This window comes from Gorilla gorilla, chromosome 18, assembly GCF_029281585.2.
Source record: "Gorilla gorilla gorilla isolate KB3781 chromosome 18, NHGRI_mGorGor1-v2.1_pri, whole genome shotgun sequence".
Taxonomy (NCBI): domain Eukaryota; kingdom Metazoa; phylum Chordata; class Mammalia; order Primates; family Hominidae; genus Gorilla; species Gorilla gorilla.
The window spans coordinates 24,586,736-24,611,990 of NC_073242.2; the positions used below are offsets into that span (position 1 = coordinate 24,586,736).

The 25,255-nt window shown below is 44.9% G+C and overlaps 1 protein-coding gene across 9 annotated transcripts in view; it reads right to left on the reverse strand.

Annotated features, from left to right (window-relative positions):
- The window catches only part of ARHGAP17 (Rho GTPase activating protein 17), a 96,121-nt gene that overhangs the window by 11,109 nt on the left and 59,757 nt on the right, over window positions 1-25,255 (reverse strand). For 5 of the 9 annotated variants that reach the window (XR_010131516.1, XR_010131517.1, XM_004057372.5 and 2 more), the window contains exons 10-19: window positions 24,109-24,236; window positions 22,442-22,553; window positions 21,799-21,880; window positions 18,913-18,993; window positions 17,004-17,117; window positions 13,316-13,407; window positions 11,531-11,687; window positions 8,901-9,134; window positions 5,019-5,188; window positions 319-939 (exon numbers count right to left, since the gene is read on the reverse strand). Coding sequence is in view for 7 of the 9 variants with exons in the window: in XM_004057372.5 (XP_004057420.1) it covers window positions 319-939; window positions 5,019-5,188; window positions 8,901-9,134; window positions 11,531-11,687; window positions 13,316-13,407; window positions 17,004-17,117; window positions 18,913-18,993; window positions 21,799-21,880; window positions 22,442-22,553; window positions 24,109-24,236 (1,791 nt within the window). In the remaining 2 variants the exon portion in view is untranslated. The remainder of the gene's footprint in view (window positions 1-318; window positions 940-5,018; window positions 5,189-8,900; window positions 9,135-11,530; window positions 11,688-13,315; window positions 13,408-17,003; window positions 17,118-18,912; window positions 18,994-21,798; window positions 21,881-22,441; window positions 22,554-24,108; window positions 24,237-25,255) is intronic. The other 4 variants (XM_004057371.5, XM_063700048.1, XM_055365536.2 and 1 more) reach the window with 1 other exon arrangement.

Here is a 25,255-nt window from a genome sequence, read left to right on the forward strand (position 1 = left end):
AACTGTAAGTCAGGGGTCGGCAAACTTAAAGGACCAGGTGGTAAATGTTTCCAACTTTGTGGGCCACAGGATCTTTGGTCACGACTACCCAGCTCTGCTGTTTCAGCACCAATGCAGCCACAGACAATGTGTTAACAAATGGGTGTAGCTGTGTTCCAATAAAACTTTAATGACAAAAACTAGCTGCAGGACAGGTTTGGTTTGGCTTGCAGATGTAGTTTGCTGACACCTGGCATAAATCAAAGCTTAAATAAAATGTAGTAGTACAAAAGCAATGTAGAGCAGACGAGGAAATATGGGCATTGATGTCCTACTTACCTGTTACTATCTTGGAAGCTGTTGGTGCTGTGTTGGTGAGGCTGCTGTCCCCAGCTGAGTGGACACCAGGAGGTTGTGGGGGTGGGGGCACGCTGGGCCGGTTCCTTGGCTTTGGTACTGGTCTCGGTCTCGGTAAGGTTCCAGCATGTGGCTGTGCAGTCTCAGGGTTACCCCCCGCCAGGGTCTGAGGAGCTGGCAGACTGGGGTTCTGTTTTCCTAGGGGCGGAGTACTGGGGGGCGTTGGAGTCTGGGGAGGGGTGTGAGATGGCTGCTCAAGTCCATGCTCACTGGGCAATGCCATGGGGTTGGGAGGGCCCTGGCTATTGGGTTTGGTGTGCATCAGTGGCGTGGCCTGGGTAGGGGGCTGTGGCGGCGGGTGATTGGGAGCTTGGATTGGAGACAGGCTGCTGGAGTACCTCCGGGGTGCTGAGAGCTGGGAGGGGGCGGAGGGCTGGCCTGGAGGCTGGCCCGTGTGCTGGGTGGGAGGAGAGGGGCTTCGGGTGGGTGGCTTTGGTGACAGACTGGGTGGATGCTGAGATGTTCCTGAAGAACTCTGGCCCCCGGGGTGGCCAGGAGGTGGGTTGCCTGGTTTCGGGGGTGCTGGAGCGGGTTTTTTAACAGCTGCACAAAAAGAGAAAAAACACCTTTCAGTAGGAACAGTGAGGCAGCAACCAACCCTGGCCAGGAGCCCAAATTTAACCTCACCAGTAATAAGGTACACCAGCATCATGTACCTCTGATGAGAGGTGGTCAGGAGGGCACCACACTGTGTCTTCCTCCCCAAAGCCCATAACCCATCAGAAGAACATCTGACAAACACAAATTGAAGGCCTTTCTTCAAAATGCCTGACCAGTACTCTCCAAAACCATCAAGGCCATAGAAAAGCACAGAAAGACGGAGAACGTGTCACAGACAGCAGGAGACGAAGAAGACACGATGACTACATGTAATGTGGGCTCCTGGATGAGATCCTGGGACAGAAAATGGACATGAGTGGAAAAACTAGGGAAATCTGAACAAAATGTGGAGTCTAGTTAATGGTAATGAACCGCAAGGTGCAGTGGCTCACGCCTGTGATCTCAGCACTTTGGGAGGCCAAAGCAGGCGGATCACTTGAGTGCGGGAGTTCAAGGCCAGCCTGAGCAACGGGGCAAAACCCCATCTCTACAAAAAACTACAAAAATTAGCCAGGCGTGGTGGCATGCGCCTGTAATCCCAGCTACTCATGAGGCTGAGGTGGGAGGATCCCATGAGCCTGGGAAGTCCAAGGCTGCAGTGATCACACCACTGAATTCCAGCCTGGGCAACAGAGTGAGACCATTTCAAAAAAAAAAAAAAAAAAAAAGTTGGGGGGGATGGGGGGACTAGCCCAATGTTGATTTCTGAGCTGGGGTAAATGTACCATGGTCATGTGACACATTAACAACAGGGGAAACTGAGTAAGGGGCATATGGGAACTCTCAGCATTATCTTTGCAACTTTTCTATAAATTCAAAATTACTCCAAACAAACAAGTTTATTTTAAAAATTAAGTACATTATGCACATTTGAAAGGGCTTTAAAGGCCTATCGTTTTGAAAGTTCAATAAGAAGAAAACTGTTAACAGAGGCCACCCCAATGACACGGAAGTGCTGCCCTCAGCCCACTTAGCAGCCTCCTCATTAGGGCCCCATGGGAAGACGCAGAAAGAGGCAGAACAGCCAGGAGGGACCACCAAGCATGACTAGTTCACCCTGATATAACATGACCCCTGATCCCAAGCCACCTTCTCCTTGAGAGTTTGATTGGTTTGATTGGTCTTAATAACAGAATTTCTACCAATTCCGGAACCATCTGAGCTAATAGATATGTCCTGGACAAAAGCATGAATAAATCTGGAAGAGTTGCCTTAGAATTATTTCTCTAAAGAGAGCTGAATCACATCACTCTCCTCCCTACACCAGCTGAGATCAGGGATAGGAACCTGGGACTGACGAGGGCAGGAGGGAAAACGACAGATCTGGGGCTCTGGTTTTGGGCTGGGAGGGGTAGGGGGAAAGGAGAGACTTTAGCGTTTTTCAAACTCTGCTAAGATCCTACTGGTTCTCTAAGAAAAAAAGAGAAGGAAATGAAGGAAAGAAATGAACATGTATCACTCTTATCACCAGTACCAAGTAAGGCCTTTTATATAAATTATGCACATAATTTATATAAATTATCTCATTCAAGTCTCATAAGCTCATTGCAGGGCAAGCTCTGTTATCCCCATTTTCACAAAGAAGAAAACTGAGGCTTGAAGAGGGCCAGTGTTGGGTAATAGGTCACACAGCTAGTAAGGGGCAGAACAGAGACTCCTGCCCATGACATGTGGACTCCCTGAATGCTTTTTCCTCTTCCTCCTTCCCCTATTCCCCGGCTGCCTGTTTACAGGGCCCAGAATTCAGGATTGAAAAGGGTAAAGTCTCAGTGGCTCACGCCTGTATTCCCAGCACTCTGACTGGCTGAGGCAGGAAGATCACTCAAGACCAGCCTGGGCAACACAGTGAGACCCTGACTCTACAAAAAAAATAAAGCAGCCAGGCATGGTGGCATGTGCCTGTAGTACCAGCACTTTGAGAGGCCAAAGTGGGAGGATCACTTGAGTCCAGTGGCTGGAGGATGCAGTGAGCTATTATCACGCCACTGCATTCCAGCATGGGTGAGAAAACGAGACCCTGCCTCTAAAAAACATAAAAAAGGAAAAAAAAGAAAGAAAAAAGGGTGAAGTCTACTCTGCTACACTGGTCTGGAACTTTCAACCCTGGAACTCAGAAACCACCAACCAGCTTACATTAGCTATACTCCGGACTGCCATCGGCACTTAAAAAAAAAGTCTAGTTTTCTGTTCTAAGCAACACTAATTGTAAAGTCATACTGAATAAAAGCTCGTTCCTGAAATTTAAGGGTGTGAAGAGGATGAGGAGAGGGAGCGTGGGAGCAAAGTGTCAGGGGGAGGGGGCTGGGAGAAATGGAGGCCTTGTCTGAGACCACCTCAGAGGCACAGGGGGTGGGGAAGGCAAAAAGAATCAAACCCATCCTGCGAAGAAGCCTGGGAGCTGTGATTTCAGGAAGCATGAAAGACTCTGAATGCGGCTATAAGGAAAAGAGTCTTCTTAATCCAAAACCAGAGTCACACCTGGAATCTAGGTACAGAAGACTAACTTCCCTCAAGGATCAGCTGAGATCCTGATAAGATGACAGGGCCCACAGAGGCAGCCTTTAGAAGGATAAAGTGGGGGTCTGCAACCAAGCAGTGGACTCGAATTTGCCTCCCTGCCTATAATTTGTAGAAATTCCACTAACATTTGTGTAGTGCTTTATAAAGACCATGCTTCTATAGACAGACACAGTGAATTTAATCCATTTTTTTTTTCTTTTTTCGGGACGGGGTCTTGCTCTGTTGGCCAGGCTGGAGTGCAGTGGCGCAATCTTGGCTCACTGCAACCTCTGCCTCCCAGGTTCAAGCAATTCTCATGCCTCAGCCTCTTGAGTAGCTGGGACCACAGGCGTGCAGCACCATGCCCGGCTAATTTTTGTATTTTTAGTAGAGATGGGGTTTCACTATGTTGGCCAGGCTGGTCTTGAACCCCTGGTTCAAGCGATCCACCCACCCCGGCCTCCCAAAGTGCTGGGATTACTGATGTGAACCACTGCACCTGGCCTCTCTTTTTTATTTTAGACATGGGGTCTCACTCTGTTGTCCAGGCTGGAGTGCGGTGGTGCAATCATAGCTCACTGCAGGCTTGACCTCCTGGGCTCAAGTGATCCTCCTGCCTCAGCCTCCTGAGTAGCTGGGACTATAGGTATGTGTCACCACACCCAGATAATTTAAAAAATTTTTTTTGTAGAGGTGGGCTCTCACTATGTTGACCAGATTGGTCTCCAACTCCTGGCCTCAAGCGATCTTCCTGCCTCAGCCTCCCAAAGTGCTGGGATTATAGGTGTGAGCCACCACGCCCAGCTGGAAGAAGTGATTTTTGAGGTGAGACCTGAATGGTAAGAAGAAACCATGTGAAGATATGGGACAGAATGTTCTGGAAGCCCTAAGGAGGGGATGAACTTAGTTCATTCAAGGAACCAAGAGTGGAGTGTGTTGAGAGGGGGGAGTGTAAGCTCTGGGCTCAGAGGTAGGCCCCATCAGAGCACAGACAACCCAGGGTGAGAAGTTTGCATGGAAGCCACTGAAGAGTTTAACCAAGAGACGACATGATCTGCTTGGAGTTTTAAAGCAATTCCCCTGGCTGCTGGGTGGAGGACTGCAGGGAAGACAGGTGGGAGCAGTTCAGATTCTGTTAATCAGGACCTAGAAAGCCTTCACCCCAATTCCGAAGCAGAAGTGCCTCCCAGACCCACAAAGCTGAGAAGTACAGAGGCTGTGGTAGTCTCCAAACAGAGCGAGGGCTTGGGACACCAGGAGAACTGGGAGCATTTCTGCAGAACTGACTGTTTGTTTGTTAAGCTTTGTCACGCCTAAGGAAAAACTAAATGTCTGCTTTTCTGTTCTCTATTTTTTCCTTTTTCTTTAATGACTTTTCTCTTAAATGACTGAATTTTCTGCTTGGGATTTTACAATAGACATAGAAAAGATCTGGCCACAAGCCTCACCATCTGAATCCTTGCACTAACTTAAGGAGGTCTGCACAGCCTTCCCTGAGGGCAAGGAGGACGGTGGCTGCTTACCTCGGCGCAGTGTATGCGGGCTGGGCCCTGCAGCATTGTGAGGTTGGCCCACGGAGAGCTGGTGGGAGCCAGCAGCTGCCTGGGGCTGGTTTTGGCCAGATGCTATCTGACTGTTGTTTCTCCCTGGTGCTGGCACAGCTGCAGATACAGGGTCCTTCGGTTTGGGAGGACTAAGAGGAGTAAAAGTCAAGTTAGACATCAGACAATCCCAGCTAGAAAATCTGAACATACTGCACATAAAACATAAGATTCCAAGCAGAGTTTTGACTTCGGCAGGCAGGAAAAGGATCTGAAATTCTAACTAGCTCACACTGGGCTTATAAAGCTAATGTTTACTTGGTGCCATATAAAGAGCTAACGTTTACTTGGTGCCATTTTTTTTTTAAGAGATGAGGTCTTGCTATGTTGCCCAGGTTGGTCTCAAATTTCTGGACTCAAGCAATCCTCCTGCCTCAGCATCCCGAGTAGCCGGGACTATAGGACTATTTATTTTATGAGATTCGTTGCATCAGACTGGACTCCAACGACTCTGCCACTCCAGTATCATCAGAGAGACCATTTCAAAGCAACCAATGCGGAGCTTTCAGTTCTACTGCGTTTGGACTTAAATTGGGCAGTACTTAATACCATGAAATGGCTTTTACATGTTGACATATACACTGTACAAAACTAAGCAAAAGCCATGGCAAAATAAGACTCTAAATGATAAAGGGCTTGATTATTATCAATAACTTGGACTGAAGAAGAACTCAGAGGCTAAATGACTACTGGAAGTCCAGAGTTGGTAGCAGCAGGATAGAGATCAGAATTCAGGCTTCCTGTTTCCTGGCCCAGAACTTTTTATACCAAACACTGTAGCTCCATTTTGTCAAGGTCACCAAAGAGTGAATAACATTAGTGTAATGTACATAAAAACACCTACAGAATACAGTATAAAAAACAAACAGCAGGCCAGGCACAGTGACTCACGCCTGTAACGCCAGCACTTTGGGAGGCTGAGGCACGTGGATCACTTGAGGTCAGGAGTTCAAGACCAGCCTGGCCAACAAGGTGAAACCCCATCTCTACTAAAAATACAAATATTAGCCAGGCGTGGTGGCGCATGCCTGTAGTCCCAGCTACTCTGGAGGCTGAGGTGGGAGAATTGCTTGAACCCAGGAGGTGGAGGTTGCCGTGAGTCAAGATCATGCCACTACCCTCCAGCCTGGCTGACAGAGCGAGATGCTGTCTCAAAAAAAAAAAAAAGGCACAGTAACTGACATTCCATTTGTCCTTCTGCGTTAAGACTAATTATTGTCTTAAACAATACATTTAGCCTTGATTAAACAAATGGAATGTCACAAGGAAATGAAAATATGTAAATTGGCTGGGCATGGTGGCTCATGCCTGTAATCCCAGCACTTTGGGAGGTTACGGAGGGAGGATTGCTTGAGACCAGGACTGAAGACCAGCCTGGGCAACACAGTGAGACCTCGTCTCTACAAAAAATTAAAAAAAATTAGCTGGGCATGGGGGTGCACTACTATAGTCCCAGTTGGGAGGCTGACGTGGGAAGATCGCTTGAGCCTGGGAGATTAAAAGGCTGTAGTGAGCCATGATCACACCACTGCCCTCCAGTGTGGGTGACAGAGCAAGACCCTGTCTGAAAAAAAAACAAAAAACAAAAAACAGGCCGGGGCAGTAGCTCACGCCTGTAATCCCAGCACTTTGGGAGGCCAAGGTAGGTGGATCACTTGAGGTCAGGAGATCGCGACCAGCCTGGCAAACATGGTGAAACCCCATCTCTACTGAAAATATAAAAATTAGCCAGGCATGGTGGTCCATGACTGTAATCCCAGCTACTCCGGCGGCTGAGGCAGGAGAATCATTTGAACCCAGGAGGCAGAGGTTGCAGTGAGCCGACATTGCACCACTGCACTCCAGCCTGGGCAACAGAGCGAGACTTCGTCTCAAAAAATAAATTAATAAATAAAAATAAAAAAATCAAGAAAAAGAAAATAAGTGAATTCGCTTAGACTTTTTTCCTTCAAACAAAAAAATTTAAACCAAAACAAGTACATGCATAGGGCACAATTATTGACAAGCTAACGTGCAGCCTACGACGTGTACGGGAAGCCCTAAGAAGTCTGAAGTCTTAGTTTTTTTTAACCCCAAAGTAAACTTTCCCAAGGTGAAGAAAATGGAATTCAGGAATGCACAAAGCATTCAGCATTCAGTTTTAATGGTGAAACAAGATTCCTATCTCATGAGCAGCTTCACACACAACAAGGCTCTCCCTTGCTCATCCCAAGGACGATGAGAAAGGAGTTCTTTCAAGGCAAATTCATCTCTATGTGTGGGAAATAAACGTATGGATAAACAGCCTGTCCTTGTTTTGTGCACATTTATTTTACTTCATATATGATCATTCAGTGTGTGTGGATGGCCAACGCAGAACATATGACAACAAAAATTTTGGCACACATGTATGCAGAGCTAAGCAGCTGTCAGTTCCAAACCACAAGAGATGCCACCTGAAGTAGCCTCTGGTGGTCATCTGCCTGGATCAGTGTGGAGAACTGAATTAATGTCAATTAAATAAAAATCTCAAGTTCTGGCCAGGCGCGGTGGCTCACACCTGTAATGCCAGCCTTTGGGAGGCCAAGGCAGGGGGATAACCTGAGGTCAGGAGTTTGAGACCAGCCTGACCAACATGGCGAAACCCTGTCTTTACTAAAAATACAAAAAAATTAGCCGGGCATGGTGGTGTGTGCCTGTAATCCCAGCTACTCCGGAGGCTGAGGCAAAAGAATCACTTGAACCCGGGAGACAGAAGTAGCAGTGAGCCGAGATTGCACCACTGCACTCCAGCCTAGGCGACAGAGTGGGACTGTCTCAAAAAAAAAAACCTCAAGTTCAAGGTGACTTTTCTTAAAAGTTGCTATTCATTTGCAGCCCACTCTAGGTGGCTTATCCAAAGGTTAAGCAACTAAAAGAGCCTTTTAAGAAAATCTACCAGCCAGGCATGGTGGCTCACGCCTGTAATCCCAGCATTTTGGAAGGCTGAGGCAGGAAGATCACTTGAGGCCAGGAGTTCGAGATCAGCCTGGGCAACCTAGGGCATCTATGTTTACCCCATCTTTACAAAAATAAAAAAAATTAGCTGGGCATGGTGACAAGCACCTGTAACCCCAGCTACTTGGGAGGCTTAGGTAGGAGGATTGCTTGGGCCTAGGAGGCGGAGGGTGCAGTGAGCTACGATCATGCCACTGCACTCCAGCCTGGGCAACAGAGCAAGACGCAGTCTCAGAAAAAAAAAAAAAAGGAAAAGAAAAAAGAAAAGCTACCATCTTATTTTCCACCTTGGACTCATGGATCAACTGCCCTACAAGACTAAAATCTGGGGGTGTGGAGTGGAGTCTTAGTCACCTCATGTGCCTAGCACATATCAGTGACTCAGTAAATCTGTTTCACTGAATCAATCAATGAATGGGTGAATAAATGCCAGGAATACGAAAATTTAACTAACTTGCCACATTCAAATGCTTCCTGGTTAGCACACTGGATGACAATAAACAGAAGGTACATGAATGCTGACAGTATACATCCAACAGGTGACAGAGGCACAACACACTATTGAGACATCCACTGGCTTCCGGTTTCCAGCACCAAAGCAGTGCGGCAAAGAATGCAAACCAATGTTGCTTTCTTTGGAAAACATAAAAAGAAGCAAGCCATTCATAGTCTTTTTTTCCATCTTTTGCCAACCAGAGGAGTGAAAGCAAATCTGTTCACTCCATGCTGGAGCAGTTCTTTGGGCATGGATGCCGTGCTCAAAGGCCACCACCTGCAAGAAGGCTGGGGCGTCCAGCCTCCACTGCCAGCAGAAGTCAGCCTCCTTACCTGCCGTCGCCTGGGCTCGGCCCCTGATCCAGTATGCCCGCGGAGGAGGGGACAGTCCCACCCCCAGAGCTGCTTTCAGCCCTAGAGCTCTGGGGAGGGGGCTCTGGGCCAGCGGGCACCATGGTGCTGCCATCTGTGGGCGGAAGTGGCGGCTGGAAAGCGGGGGATATGTGCTTTCTATTTAGAGTGCCACCCCGCCGGTGGGCCTGGAAGTCCATAAGCTTCACACCAAAGCTACACAGAGAGAAGAAACAGTCAACACACCATGCGAGCAGACTACTGAGACAGAAGCCCATCGGTCCATATGTGTTAAAACCACACATGGGGATAGCCACCCAAGCTGCCCGGCATGCAGTGAAGCGGCAAGGACCAGACTAATGGCCACCCCGATACCAAGGCAAGCAACTCCACTCAGCTTCAAGCCTGAGCAAAGCCAATGAACCTGGTACTGTTCAATGTCTTTAATCAATTTGGGTGTGAGCAGCTAAAAGCAAATAGGCAGGCCTCATCTTGAATGACATCATGTTAGTGTGTTTATCCCCATACTTCCTCTGCTTTTTTTTTCCCCCTTTAGACATGTGGTCTCACTCCACCACCCAGGCTGGAGTGCTTGGCACTCCAGTGGAGCAATCATAGCTCACTACAGTGCCAAACTCCTGGGCTCAAACAATCCTCCAGCCTCAGCCTCTGGAGCAGCTTGGACTACTGGCACACGTCACCATACTGGGATATTAAAAAAAAATTTTTTTTTGTAGAGATGCGGTCTCACTACATTGCCCAGGCTGATCTCAAACTCCCAGCCTCAAGTATTCCTCCTGCCTTGGTCTCTCAAAGTGCTGGGATTACAGGCATAAGTCACCACATCCGGCCTATTTCCATACTTCCTAGTTCCCATCTCAAATCTGTTTTTGGGGAATGACATAGAAGTCAAGTCCAGAAGGCCTACCAATGGCAGTGTAAGGTTATCACACCACACTGCCTCTTAACTGAGATGAGATGTAGAAACAATCCTATGTGCATATGCAGACTACATGTGAAAGGTACATAAGGCTGGAAAAGCTGGGCACGGTAGCTCACACCTGTAATCTTAGCACTTTGGGAGGACAAGGTGGGAGGATCGCTTTAGCTTGGAAATTCAAGACCAGCTTGGGAAACATCGTGAGGCCCTGTCTCTACAAAAAACTATTTTTTTTAGAAAATTAGCTGCGTGAGGTGGTGCGTGCCTGTAGTCCCAGCTAGTCAGGTGTGTGAGGTGGGAGGGCTGCTTGAGCCCAGGAGGTCAAGGCTGCTGTGAGCCACGATCATACCACTGCACTCCAGCCTGGGCACATAACCCTGTCTCAAAAAAACAAACAAAAAGACTGGAAAAAGCCGTTGCTTTGGGGAAGGGAATGGTGGCTGGATGTGGCTGGAGAGGGTGGAAGGAAGGCTGACTTTTCACTTAAGGCCACTGATCTATGAACTTAACAACTTTTTCTTTCACTTCAAAAAGTAAAAAGATACCTGGCTTCTTGAGCTCGTGCTTACTGGGTCAGCTGGCAGGGAGAATACACAAGGCAGGTAACTGAGAATTGTCTGTCACGTGCTAACTAGACTCATACACTGTATTCTGTAACTTAAAATATATGAAAGCTAATTTTGTTACGGGTAGAGTTTGTCATCAGGAAATACTACTGAATGTATGAATGAGGGTTCAGAGAGGTAATATGTCTGCATAGAATAAATGTGGATTTTGGAAGGACAGAATAGGGACAGAATAATGCATTCTCCTTTGCTAGGGGTAAAAAATGCAACACAAAGAACAAGAAACAAACAGCACACCTCACTATAAGATTGAGCAATTAAAATAAGAGCTTGTCACTTCGTTTTAATGTAAAACTATTTCTAGTAATATTATTTCATATACCAAGAAAAGCATATTACTTCCAACAGCCTCTTAACTGTTAGCATTCCTAGTGAGTACAGTGGCATTTCATCACACACATGGGACAGGTTGGCATCTAAAGGCAAAATCACAAACAGTCTTAATCACCCTTGAAAATCCCATGAATTGCCCATAGAAAAGAGTATATAGAGACACACTGCTTCTCACTAAGTTCAACACTGCCATTTTTTTTTCTTCTAGAATTGGCAAATACTGAGGTTTTTCCCACTGAACATCAAATTCAGTGGTTGGCTTCCATTGTGGGGCCACATTATACCAGAAATATGTCTCCTTAAACACCAAATCACTCAACTCACTGTGCCAGGTGGGTGTTCTCACACTCAATTCTGGACAAAAGTCCACACTATTAAATTTATTTTCCTTTCTGTTTCCCCCCCACTCAAGTACATTTGGGTCAATTTTAACATGTGTATGATGCCATTCCACTGCAGGGCTTACCAAGCACACCACCAAGTTGAGCTGGAATACACGTGGAAGAAACATTAACTGACAAGCTACACACCGACTTTATGGTGAGATTAGTGCTTGGAAAGACCTACAGCAGAATTCCAGAAACTATCTGGACACCATCAGTCATGGGTGGATGGGGACCACTCTCAAATCCCAAGTCCACTGAGCGATACCAGATACCACAGGTCTAACAACATATTTACTGCTGGTTTGGAAGTGAACGGTCAAATCATACCTTTCCTTCTTCACCAAGTCTCCTTCCATCACCGCCATGCTAGCAGGCCGCTTCCTCTCCAGGGTCCCCGAGTCAGAGTCGTTTCCAGTGTGGAATGAGTGATTAGAATTCGGGGTGGTGAGAGGTACAAATGCTTCTGATACATTAAATTCCACCTCTGCAAGACGAAAAATAAACAAGTGCATGAGACACTAAGCACAGCAGGCGAGGGAGCTCTAAGACACCCCTCATTGGAACAGGAACCTCGTTCTTCAGTCCACAGCCCTCACTATTTCAAAGTGGAAGCTCCAGGCACTCACATCGCAAGAATGGTCCATCAAACCAGTGGGAAGTAACGTTAAGAGGACAAGACAGGGGAAGAAGTATGGGTCAGAATATAAGTTACACACTTTTGTGCTTTCTCTTTTGTGGAAAATAAATAAATAAAAACAAATCTAGAATGCAGAAGAGGACGATGAGCACAGATCACTTATTTGAATCATTCAAAAAGAGATATTTAGCTGGGTGTGGTGGCTCATTCCTGCAATCTCAGCACTTTGGGAGGCCAAGGCAGGCAGATCACTTGAGGTCAGGAGTTCAAGACCAGCCTGGCCAAGAAGGTGAAACCCCGTCTCTACTAAAAATACAAAAAATTAGCTGGGCATGGTGATGTATGCCTGTATTCCCAGCTACTCAGGAGGCTGAGGCAGGAGAATCGCTTGAACCTGGGAGGCAGAGGTTGCAGTGGGCCGAGATCACGCCACTGCACTTCAGCCTGGGCGACAGAGCAAGACTCTGTCTCAAAAAAAAAAAAAAAAGAGAGAGATATTTACACTTTGATATAAAATAGAAATAAAAGGCAACATCAAGTTCATACTGCCTCTAGCAGTTTTTGCAAGAATCATTTCCTCAAAGGAAACCTTGAGCAGAATGCTAGCATTCGCTCATCCATCCCATCCTCACTGGGCAACCTATATGAATGAGGTGTGATTCCTGATGGTGACAAAACAGTGGTAAAGAAAAGATGGGCTCAGTGGTGAGGGAAAGATGGGTATCATGGGGCTTGCACCCCACGGGACATGGCAGCAGGGTTGCTCTGGGGGAAGTAGGTGTGGGGGATCCAGAATTCCAATACTTGCCTGGCCAGCATCCCCAAAGGGGGCCACGGGAACCTCTGTGGATCCCAGAACTGCAACAAACCTAGTTTGAAAATCTGTTGCCAGCAGGATGAAATACTAATTCCCTGACACAGCCAACTCAGGCCTTCACCAGCTGGCCCCGATCAACCTTTCCTGCTTTATCTCCTATCTGTGGGCAAATCCATAATCTAGCTAGAGAAACAAGCCCTCTTCCAAGTGAAAAACTCCAGCATATTCAACATCGCCTCTTCTAAAAACCAATCCCTGGTTCCCTTTTCCCAGCACCTGAGTTTGTCAAATCTTTCTCCATCCACCTATCTTCTAATTTGCCTTGTGTTGTAATTTATCTGTTCATGTGGCCGTCTTCTCCAGTGGCCGGAGTTCCCCCAGGTAAGACAGCATGTTTCACCAGCAAACATATGGCACCTAGTGGGTATTCAACATACACTGACTGGCTATGTTTTAGTGAAACTAAGTGAAATACAATACAATATGATTACCATGATGTCAAAATACAAATGCAATGAACAAAGGCTGGAAAGAAACATGAAAAAGTGAAACCAATTACGTAATCATGAAGAAGGATTACAGATGTATTCTCTTAAGAAGACTTTTTGTACGATTATCACATTGCTTTGGCGGTCAATGAAACTGAAATGAGAATTACCTTCAGGGAAGAACCAGTCAGCATGCTGAATGATGGGTTCAATCACCGCAACCACATGGACGGATGTGGCTGCTGCCATTTCAGCAAGTGTTCTGCAAAGCAAGTTCACAAAATTAAAATACTTCCTGTAGGCAGCATCTAATTTCTTCTGGTTGTGTCAGGGCAATTCAATTATTTTTAAAGGATAAAATATTTAAAAGATGCAAAAATCAAAATCACTGGCCGGGTGTGGTGGCTCACACCTGTAACCCCAGCACTTTGGGAGGCTGAGGCGGGCGGATCACAAGGTCAAGAGATCGAGACAATCCTGGCCAACATGGTGAAACCCCGTCCCTACTAAAAATACAAAAATTAGCCAGGCGTGGTGGTGCGTTCGCGTAGTCCCAGCTACTTGGGAGGCTGAGGCAGGAGAATCGCTTGAACCCGGAAGGTGGAGGTTGCAGTGAGCCAAGATCAGGCCACTGCACTCCAGCCTGGTGACAGAGCGAAACTCTGTCTCAAAAAAAAAAAAAAATCAAATTCACATGGTCCTGGTCTATGAATGTGGCCGTGATCACCCAGGAAAAAATGACTCTGGCTTGGCTGCTCCTTAGTGTGCACTGTGATAACAACCACAGTGTCTGCTACACACAGACCCTGGGGGCAGCAAAAACCAGTCAGTCAACAATGCTGTGTCAAATGCTGGTTTTAAACTGGTCTGTAAAGAGGGTTGCACTTTCCCACTGGAATAGCATCACACATGGGTGGTAGCTATGTTCTAAGACTAAAGATTACTAAAAAGCAATTTTGCCTACAATATCACCAAGAACATGCATTGTTACAGTGTGCCTTTTATTTTTTATTTTTTTATTTTTTATTTTTTGAGACAGAGTCTCACTCTATTTCCCAGGCTGGAGTGCAGTGGCGCTATCTCAGCTCACTGCAAGCTCTGCCTCCTGGGTTCACACCATTCTCCTGCCTCAGCCTCCCGAGTAGCTGGGACTACAGGCGCCCGCCACCGCGCCCAGCTGATTTTTTGTATTTTTAGTAGAGACAGGGTTTCACGGTGTTAGCCAGGATGGTCTCGATCTCCTGACCTTGTGATCCGCCCGCCTCAGCCTCCCAAAGGGCTGGGATTACAGGCGTGAGCCACCGCGCCCAGCAAATGTGCCTTTTATTATGTTGAAACCTGAGCCTCCCATTCACACGTAAGGTCATCATATATGTGGACTAGTCTCAAGATGAGTGTTCAGATGTTAATAGTGTCTGATGTCAAGGCTCAAAAAGAAGAAAATAAGTAGGCCAGACGTGGTGGCTCACACCTGTAATCCCAGCACTTTGGGAGGCTGAGGCAGTTAGACCAGGAGTTCAGGACCAGCCTGGGCAACATAGTGAAATCCCGTCTCTACAAAAATACAAAAATTGGCCAGGTGTGGTGGCATGCATCTGTATTCCCAGCTACCAGAGAGGCTGGGGTGGGAGGATCGCCTGAGCCCAGGAGGTTGCGGCTGCAGTGAGCCATGATCACGACACTGCACTCCAGCCTGGAGAACAAAGCGAGACCTTGTCTCAAAAAAAAAAAAGAAAGAAGAAGAAGAAAAAATAAGTAAGAGTTATTATCACTGCTGTCAAGCTCCTGTTTCAGCTGGGAGTCAGAACACCACAAAAGCAAACCACCTGACACTTTCCGGCCACCTACCAGGCTTCAGGTTCTTCACCTCGCTTAATTTTTACAACAACCCGTTATGAGGCCTACATGAGGACACTGGGTTCCCAAGCTCGATCCCAGGTCTGACTGCCTCAAACCTCTCCTCTCCTATAACTCTGACCTCTCTTCCCACCAGAGTATTTTCACCCACTTTCTGACCAAGTAAAATTTCTTGCTCCTTTCAAATTCCAGCTTAAAACTGAAGCTCTGCCTGTAAATGATCCTTCCCAGCCTTCCTGCCATATGGAGTCTGATCAGTCTGTGTGCCTTAAAACCCTGCTGGATTAGGGAGGAACTGTCCTCTCACATCCTTTCCCATTTTTCTTTGAGGAGAGTACTGGAAAGCTAATAAGGGTTAATAAGGACACAGGCTCTGTACCCAGAACCTGGGCACACCAGTTCCCTGCTGTGTGACCTTAAGCAAATTACTTTTTCTAAGAGTCAGCGTCCTCATCTGCAAAAATGAGGACAACAGTATAAATGTCAATGATTCAATCTCTATTTGCTATATATTTCTAATCAATTTCTCCTTTATGTCCTCTATTCAAAAGGTTACTTCTGATTACTAAATGAGATCATCACAATGCCATCCAGAGTGACAATTTCCCAGAAGCTTTCCAGCGGATCCCCTGACCCCTCCTCTATTCAGTCTACATTTTGCAATGCCAATAAAGTTATCTAAGTGCAACTTAAGACATTCTTCTGCTAGGAACCTTAATGAATGACTCCCCACCACCCAGAAAATAAGTCCCAGACACTTCAATAGAATGTGTGAGGCCCTTGAAGGCTCTGGCCTTCCCAGTCACAGCCTCATGTTCTCTGTCTTCAAGTTTCACGAAGCCATGTGACATGCCCATAAACGATGGAAACCAGGCTCTTTCAACAGTGTCTTGGCCCATCCAGGTCCTGGCTGTACGAAACTGTTAACTCATCAAGGTACAGCTCCAGTGCCATTCCCTAACCAGAGCTTTCCCTGACTTCTCAGCCTGAATTATGTTTCTTTACCTCTGCTGCCGTCATACTTGATAAAGGGGGCAGAATACGCTATCCCAAAATATGCCCCTTAGGCATAGGATTATTTTGAGTTAAAGACACTTGAAAACCATCACATGCAAGAAGTGGGCTCCGATCTTCCTTTTTCATCCGGAAAGCAGGAGATAAAACTCCCATGTGAAGGATGTCCTCCTTATACCAGGAGGAAAGAAGCATTCCTAACACCAGGGATGGGAAGGCAAGGCTGAGGGAAACCTCCATAAACAAACCTTGCTGAACGAATCCTTATCTTCCTAGTCACTTCTCCACAACTAACTGCCCTAGCCCACGCTCCTTTGTCTGGTCACGTTTTCACAATTTACTTTTTGTCCAACTTCATATATAAGCATTCGGTTCCACCTGCTTCTTTGGATCTTCCTTTTCCTATGGGAACTCCAATGTCAGACATGACACTGATGCTTCAAATTCATCATAATATACGTGAAATCCCATTCCCAGTAGTCCCAAGTTACTCTCCAAAGTGATGTGTTTTTTTATTAATGTGCTAAGCAGGCATGAATTAAATGGCTTCTTTGCTGGGCATTAAAATGTAAAAATCTGTATGCTTTCTCCTGTTAACCTGTCTTATGTCCATTTAGTTCTCAGGCCCAGCCAGACACCCTAAGAGGGTGGAAGTGCTACCCCTCCTACAATATCATATATACACACACATAAATATGTGTATTTTCCTTATCACTGTACTGTAGCCACTGAGCTATCTGACTGCCTAAGAGCAGGGGCATTTTGAGAACTGGGACAATGTCTCACATATCTTTGTGTCACCACCAGCTGGGACAGTACCCAGCTCACAGCTGTGTTCCAAGAATATCGGCTGAATGAGAAAACTAACTTCAGAATACCTTGAATTGATCTTAAACTAGAATGTGTAACCTGAGTTACATTTCTATGCATCCCACCAGGTGGGAAAGAAGAAATTCAAATGATGTGATACAGAGAAAGATGACTTACCCTTCATTTCTGGCCCATAACAAGTTAGGGCCTAACACAATCGCAATGTTGCTAGGAGTCATTTTATTCACATCGCTGGTCTGAGCAAGCTTTGCAAGGAACTTGATCAAATATCTAGGGGTCAAAAGAGAAGGGGAGGGTTTCTCCTCTGAAATAGCTGCTGGAACATTCTCTTCCTGCCCAGGTGCACAATCCCAGGTTGCTCAGGTGCTAACTGCAGAGGGTTCCTAAATCAGAATCTGGCTCAGGTGAAGCATTTTATACATTTCTTGTGTTCTTTGCTTCAGATAATAGACTAATTGGGGCTTGGAATAAGAAAATAGGTTAAGTCTAAATCTCAGTGATTTGAACCTCTATTGGCTGTATATTTCTAATCAATTTCTCCTTTATGTCCTATCTATTCTACTCCTATTATAAGTTATAATATGTTAATAGTGAGCTCAACATTTTTAAATACAAAAACAGACATAGTTATATTGCTTACAGGAAACTGTATTTGAAAACACTTTATGGTGGAATTATAAAAATATCCAATTTATCATATATACATACCTTATGTATAAGTACAGTCGTATAAAGGCAAAAACTTAAGAACAACCTATCAATAGGGAGCTGGTTAAATAAAATAAATCACAGTATATCCATACAGTGGAGGACTATGCAACCATCATTACAAAATGTACTGAGAAAGAAAAATCTCCAAGATGTATTACGCAAATACCTTAAGCTATCAAGCAAAAAAGGTGAGGGGGAGAATGACGTATACAATATACACTACCATTTGGTTTTTTAAAAAGGGGGTGTGAGGAAAAAATACATAGGCAAGTATGTACACATGAATGTATTTGCTTACGTCTACATTAACTCTTGCTAAGAGGATATATAAGAAACTGTAAACACTGGATGCATCCCAGGAGAGGAACTGGGTGGCTGGGGTATGGGAACAGGAGAGAGATTTTTCATTGTATACCATTTGAATTTTGAACCATGGGAATGTGCTCCCTATTCAAAAATCAATTAGTAACAATCACAGAGTAAAATAAACAAAATAAAGAGCCAAACTCTCAACATACTAAGAAGTACTGAGTTCTCACCATATACACTGAATAGAGGAAGAGTATCTGTGATTCCAAGCTGGGTGAGTTAAATTAATCAAAGGGAATATTTAAAAGGCAGTATGTAGCTTAGCTTAGTACGAGATCCCAAGGCGGAATTTAAGGACAAGTAACATTCCAGGCATATCACCTGTAAAGTATTCTGACTGCTCACTTAATGTCACTCAAAACCAAACAAGGAAAATTTTCTAGGGGCACTTTCTAGAAAATTTTCTTTGTTTGGTTTTGAGTGACTTTACCACCTGAGGCCACTTTTTCCTTTTCTCTATACTTGTTCAAAGTTACATATTAAGTTACATTATGGAAGTTTTGTCCCATGGTAAATTTTCTTAAAACCATAGTTATTCCACAAAGCAATATATAATCTCCATTCTTTGAAATTTTATTTAGTAAGATGATTTATACTTTAAATTAAGTAGCATATATAAAAAACATTACAGAATGTACAACTATTGATTAATTTTGCCTTTTAACATACTGGATGATTTGGACTCCAAACCCAACATAGAGTCACTCAAACTTTTCACAAGAAATTTACTGCTAATAGCTGTAGTGGGAAAATGATAAGCCAACTTACGTATTAATGTCAGGCATGATACTGATGCTTCAAATTCATCATAATATACATGAAATCCCATTCCCAGTAGCCCCAAGTTACTATCCAAAGTGATGTGTTTTTTTTTTGTTGTTGTTGTTGTTTTTTAATGTGCCAAGTATGCCTGAATTAAATGACTTCTCTGCTGGGCATTAAACTTATCTTCACTCCAGAGTCATTGTAGCTCAATCATACATACCTAAAGTTAACAAAATTTTGTGGTGGCAACTTCTGACATGTTCTCCACAAGTCTTGAAGTTTTTTGTCTTGATCCTGCACACTGAGAACAAAAACTTTTAAGTACAACAATTTATTAAGACACCAATTATTAATATGCTACGTTAAAAATGAGGCCTCCATTTTGACAGAGAAAGCATAGCTGGAAAACAGCCCAGGCTATGGAAATAAACAGATTTAGAATCAAATACCAATGAACTGTTTAACTCTGTGCAGTTGGTTAACCTTCAATCTCTGGATGTGCAAAACAGGGTAAGTGCTGATTCTGCTGAACGATTTTGAGGCGTCTGTGACAAAACCACCTCCACCAATGCTTGGCACAGAAGAGACAAGACACTACTGAAAATTCTGTCTAGAAAAAGTGTGTACTGACGTATGGCTTTACAGAACCCAAATTCTCCTACCCTCGAGCAGCCCAGCCACAGATCAGGGGGCTGAGCTCCCAGGCACCCAGACCTCTGGGTCTTTCCTTGCTTGCAATACTGCAAACCGGCTGCACATCAAGCAGCCCATTTCTGTTGTGAAGCAACTGTAAGAGCTCTTGCACTCCACAGGCGCAACGTACAAACTTGCAGAGACATAAAAAAGGGGCAGTGAGGAGCCTGTAGAGCACGGCCAACTCTGCCCACTAGGGACCAAGAGTGTTAGACGGGCCTCTATAACACCACTTTGAACGTGAAATATCCTCCAGAACAGAACCATTCTGGAGAACATGGATAGGGATTAAACATAATTACACTTTAGAGGCCAGTCGATGTGTTACTGGGATGGAAGCCCACCCATATTGACAATTCTCAACTATAGAATCAATGTACCAACAGATAGACGCCTTCTTTTACAAGTTTATTTCCTTGTAATAAACAAGGAAATCTTTTATTGGGTAGGAGGCTAGCCAATAAAAGAAATCCCACAACTCTCTTCTACCTAACACTTATGTTGGGTTCCACTAAATTCTGTCCCATAAACATTAATACTGACAGCAGGCTGGGCCCCAGGCAGGGTTCCAAGGATACGTGATGACGAAGAACTTGTCTCTGAACTTAAAAACCTCACCATCTACCAGGGACAAAGTCTCATTCCACAATTACAGAGAAAAGCTCAAATGCGGCTGAGCGCGGTGGCTCATGCCTGTAATCCCAGCAGTTTGGGAGGCCGAGGCAGGCAGATTGCCTGAGGTCAGGAGTTCGAGACCAGTCTGGCCAACATGGTGAAACCCTGTCTCTACTAAAAATACAAAAAAATTAGCCAGGCATGGTGGTGTGCACCTGTAATCCCAGCTACTCGGGAGGCTGAGGCAGGGGAATTATTTGAACCAGGGAGGTGGAGGTTGCAGTGACCCTAGACTGTGCCACTGCACTCCAGCCTGGGCGACAGAGTGGGACTCCAACTCAAAAAAAAAAAAAAAAGAAAAGAAAAGAAAAGAAAAAAGCTCAAATGCAAAACCTGGTTAAAGACACAAGCGATGGACTCACATCCACTGAAGTGTAACTGATCAGAAATAAGTGGCTCTTATTTGATCATGGCCTGCCTGAAGGGAACAGGGGCAGTGTCCGTAGACGGGGAAGATGATAGAACAGAGGTGAGATTTGTTCCTCTTCCCTTAGTGGTGAGGAGTAGGCACTCTGGAGAGGAGGGGAGTCAGCGCCATGAGAAAAAAAACGAGGAGGTGGGCTGGCCAGCCGAGCGGAAGCCTCTAGGCTTTTTAAACAAAGATGTCCTGCTTAAAATCATCTGTTCCTAGACAGACTGAAGCTGAGGATGGAGGAAAAGGGACGAAGTAGAGGAGTATAGCATTTGGGTCTGTCTGGTTTGAATTCTAGCTCTGCCAATTACTTGCTACTCTCCTGGCCCTGTTCCCTCCCAAGCCTCGGTTTCCTCTCTGTAAAATGTGGATCACAACATCATCTGCCTTTTATAACGTTAATTAAAGATTACAGGAGGTAATAGCTACAAAGATGAGCACAGTACTTAGCACAAGAAAATGCTCAGTAAATATTAATGTCATCATTATACAGCTGACAACACAAGGTCCACTTATATGCAAATTTTTCAATAAACATATAGGAAAATTCCTGGAGATCTCTGACAATCTGAAAAAACTCACAGATGAACTGCCACCCCTGAAACAGGAAGACCAACCCCTTCACTTTCTCTACGTCTTCAACCTACTCGACATGAAGACAAGGATGAAGACCTTTAAGATGATCCACTTCCCTTTAATGAATAGTAAACAGATTGTCTCCTCCTTACAATTTTCTTAATAGTACTTTTTCTCTACCTTATCTATTGTAAGAATACAGTATATAATACATACAACATACAAAATATGTGTTAATTGACTAGGTTATCAGTAAGGCTTCCAGTCAACAGTATGCTATTAGTTGTTTTGAGGGAGTTAAAAGTATTACTTGAATTTGCAATTATGTAGGGTATCAATGCCCCTAATCCCCATGCTGTTTAAAGGCCAACTGTATTATCGCACAGGTGAGACTGCACACAGCTCAAAAGGCACACTGCCACGGGTCAGTATGACCCCTATCCCCAGTTACAGGGCTTTCTTCAACATAAAGGGGGCTGGAAATTTGCAAATCCATTAATGTGGGTACCACTCTATGTCTTCATCCACATAACACAAATTTAAACCAATGCCTACGTGGTGACTTTCCTACACTAATAATTATAATACTTGATATTTTTATTCTAAACATAAATAAGAGCCGAGACATGTATTATTTAACAAATATGCTATTTTAATCTTATGATCCCTGAGAATAAAATGATTTGCAAATAGGGCACAATATCACTTCATTCCCTTTAACATTTACAACTCTGTGTTCTTTAAACTTACCTTGCAACTTGTGTCCATTCTTCATACAGATTAAAAGTCATCAAAGGTTCAGGCAATTCCCGTAAATAGGATTTTAAAGCACCTGAAATCATTAACACTCTCTTTGAGTATGAAAAAGGGGTAAGGCTAGGAATCTTGGGACATATTATTTTGCAAATTGAAATGATCTCAATTACGATCTTCCAAGGTGTACATAACAAATCATAAGTTGGCAAGAGTTGTTAGAGACTAAAATGTTCATAAAACAAATTCAATCTCTTGCAAAAAAAAAGTTTTAAGAGATCAATTACAAATAAAATTAGTTTTAAAGTCATCCCCTTAACAGACATAATTTCTCCAAGTAGACAGGAATTTGGTGGGGGGAGACTGTGAAAGATGGGAAGGAAATACAAATATGTCTCCAAATATTTGCATTATAAGCTACTCTCTCCTTTAATCATCAAAACAGAAAAACAAAAAAGGAGTAAAGAAGACACTGTGTACATTACATTGTATATACACTAAGGAATTGTAGCAAGAGCCACTTCGGTTTTGTCGCTTAAACCTGTAACTGAAATTGGATTTTAACTGACCATCTGTCTGAGACAGAACCTGACCACCGCCTTGAGGGTGACTTGATTTGCTGACACTCTTTGGCGCTCACCTGCTACAGCATGGGGGTCTGAATAGAACTCATCCAGGTGAGAAGTAGAACAGTCCAAAGCAGCTTTCAGCTTCTTTAACTTGGAGGCCCCAGCCCCAATTCGGAAAAGGCCCTAAAGATAATGAAAAGCCATCAGCATCAAGTGCAGGTTGGGACACTCAGACTAAGTGGCAGTGTGTTCTGATGGGTATTTCCTGACTTCTGCTCACCTCCTGTCTATGAAAGCGGTGTTACTGCCTGCCCTGCAGGGCTGTCAGGAGGAATGACGAGGGCTGAGCACGTACCCAAGCACAGGGACAGGCAGGAAGAAAATTAATCTAGGCAGGGTTCCTTGACCTCAGCACTATGGACATTTTAGGCTGGATGATTTTTTGTTGGAGGTTGTCCTGTGCCCTCTAGGATGTTTAGCAGCATCCATGGTGATATGGTTTGGTTCTGTGTCCCCACCCAAATCTCATGTGGAATTATGATCTCCAGTGTTGAAGGCAGGGCCTGGTGGGAGGTGACTGGATCATGGGGGTGGATTTCCCTTTTGCTGTTCTTGTGATAGTGAGTGAGATCTCACACGATCTGGTTGTTTGAAAGTGTGTAGCAACTCCCCCTTTGTGCGCATGCTCGCTCTTTCCCTCCTGCTCCACCACGTGAACACTGCCTGCTTCCCCTTCCGCCATGACTGTAAGTTTCCTGAGGCCTCCCCAGCCACGATTCCTGTACAGCCTGTGGAACTGTGAGTCAGTTAAAGCTCTTTTCGTCATAAATTACCCAGGCTCAGGTAGTTCTTTATAGCAGTGTGAGAATGGACGAATACACATGGCCTCTACTACTAGATGACAGTAACACCTCCTCTTCTCAGTTGTGATGATCCAAAATACCTCCAGACCTTGACAGATGTCTCCTGGGGAGCAAATCTGGCCCCAGACAAGAAGCACCAATGTAGGCTGTTAGAAGGGGAGTGGCTGGAAGCAAACACAAGGAGGGCTTCCGGGATGTTCTTTGATCTGAGCGCCGACTCCATGGGTGGGTTTAGTCATGCAAGCGCATCAAGCTGTACACCTATGATATGTATGCTTTTCTGTATGTACGTTCTATTTCAATACAAAGCTTTAAAAAGGAAAAAAAAAGCCTTGCATTTTGATTCTAGCTCCGACCTGGTGTAAACTCCCTGCATGCTGACTTCCTTATTTATACAAGAGTAATAAAAACTCCCTTATTTGGTTCATGGGGGGTTTGGGGTAAGAATCCCGTAAAATTAAGTATGTAAATGACCTCCACCCAAAAAAACTGCATAATACTATGCAAATGTAAACTAAAGCTCCTTAGCCCATTAGTGTGCCATGAAATCTACTGTCACAAATCACAACCAGAGTTTTAAATGAAACAATCGAACAGGACACAAAGAGGTCAGGGTGTACCACAATCAGGAAAGGTAAACATTGTTTTGTAAAACCTTTGTTTCATTCATAGACAGATAGGTATCATAGGGAACAGGGTTGCAATTTAAAATATGGATCATGGTGACAAAAGCTTGAAAGCCACTGTTCTACACAAAACGGACAATGGCTGTATAACTAAGCAGGGGTGGACAGGGGGCTGGCAGGGAGCATGGTGACCTGGGTACAACAAGGGGCATGGAGACTTGGTGCACAGGATCACGAAGCTCCCCTCACCTCCTCCTTCATGCCTGTCTCCAGAAGCAGCATGACACAGGCTTCAATGGGCAGCGCAATCTCACGCCCGCTCCTCTTCAGGTGTTCTTCCAGGGGAGTCCCAAAGGCTGGTTTTTCCGCCCACTTATCTAGAGCAGCAAATTGTTCAGTTAGACACCCAACAAACTCACGGCATTACCAAGCTATTTTCTCCCCAACTACCCAATGGGCTTTTCTAGCTGACAGGTAGCTGAGGCTGTGGAAGAGGGGATACATCTGTTCTATTTGCTTTTGTTATTTGCCATCTACTGGAGCAGCAAACTATGGACCAGGCTGGGGCAGTTACTTGTGGAACAGAAGCCTGAGCGCACCTAGATGGCACCAACACAGGCTGCCCAGAAGCTGCAGTGGCGCACTGCACCTGCAACACACTTCATTAACACACGCCAGCGGGTTTAGTGGGCTGTCTTGCACCAAAAGGAAGATTCGCCAGAGCATACTGTTTCGTTGAAAAGAAATTTATTCTAGCCATGCAAAGCCTTCTAGCTGTAGGACAAGAAATAGATTCTTTGCTATGCAAAAATGGAAATAATCTCTGAAAATTTCAAACACAAGTTAAGCATCTGTCATACAAGACTGGAGATGGCCAACGTGAACTCTCCACGTTGCAGTTACTCTCCATCAGATGCGACATCTCCGCGGCATGCAGTGCTTCAGAACACCGCATCCCCAAACAGCTCCGAAAAATTCTGAGTGGAAAGAAATGCAGTATCTGCAGCCCTAAAGCAGCTGAAGGCTATGCTGATGGCAGGAAAGCCATATTTTAGATTATCTTCAGGTTATGAGGCAGCTTAGCACAAACACAATGAAGCAGTAAAATAGAAAGAAGAATTTAGAGAACGGACATACGAATTAGAATAAGAAGTATCTGGTTGAGTTTGGCCTGCCTGTGCAAGCTGCAGAGATCTAGTGCTATCTGAGCAGCTCGCAGAAGCAAAGGAGGGCAAACCAGTTGTGAAAACTGCTCCAGGGAGAAACACTTAAATCTTTCCAACAACAGGAAGGGTTCATGTCCTTCTCTGCACCTTTACTGGCCATTGGTCCCTTAGCAGCTCTGCTGTTAGAAAGATGGGTTGGAGGAAGGCAGTATGTACTCTGGTGTGTCCTC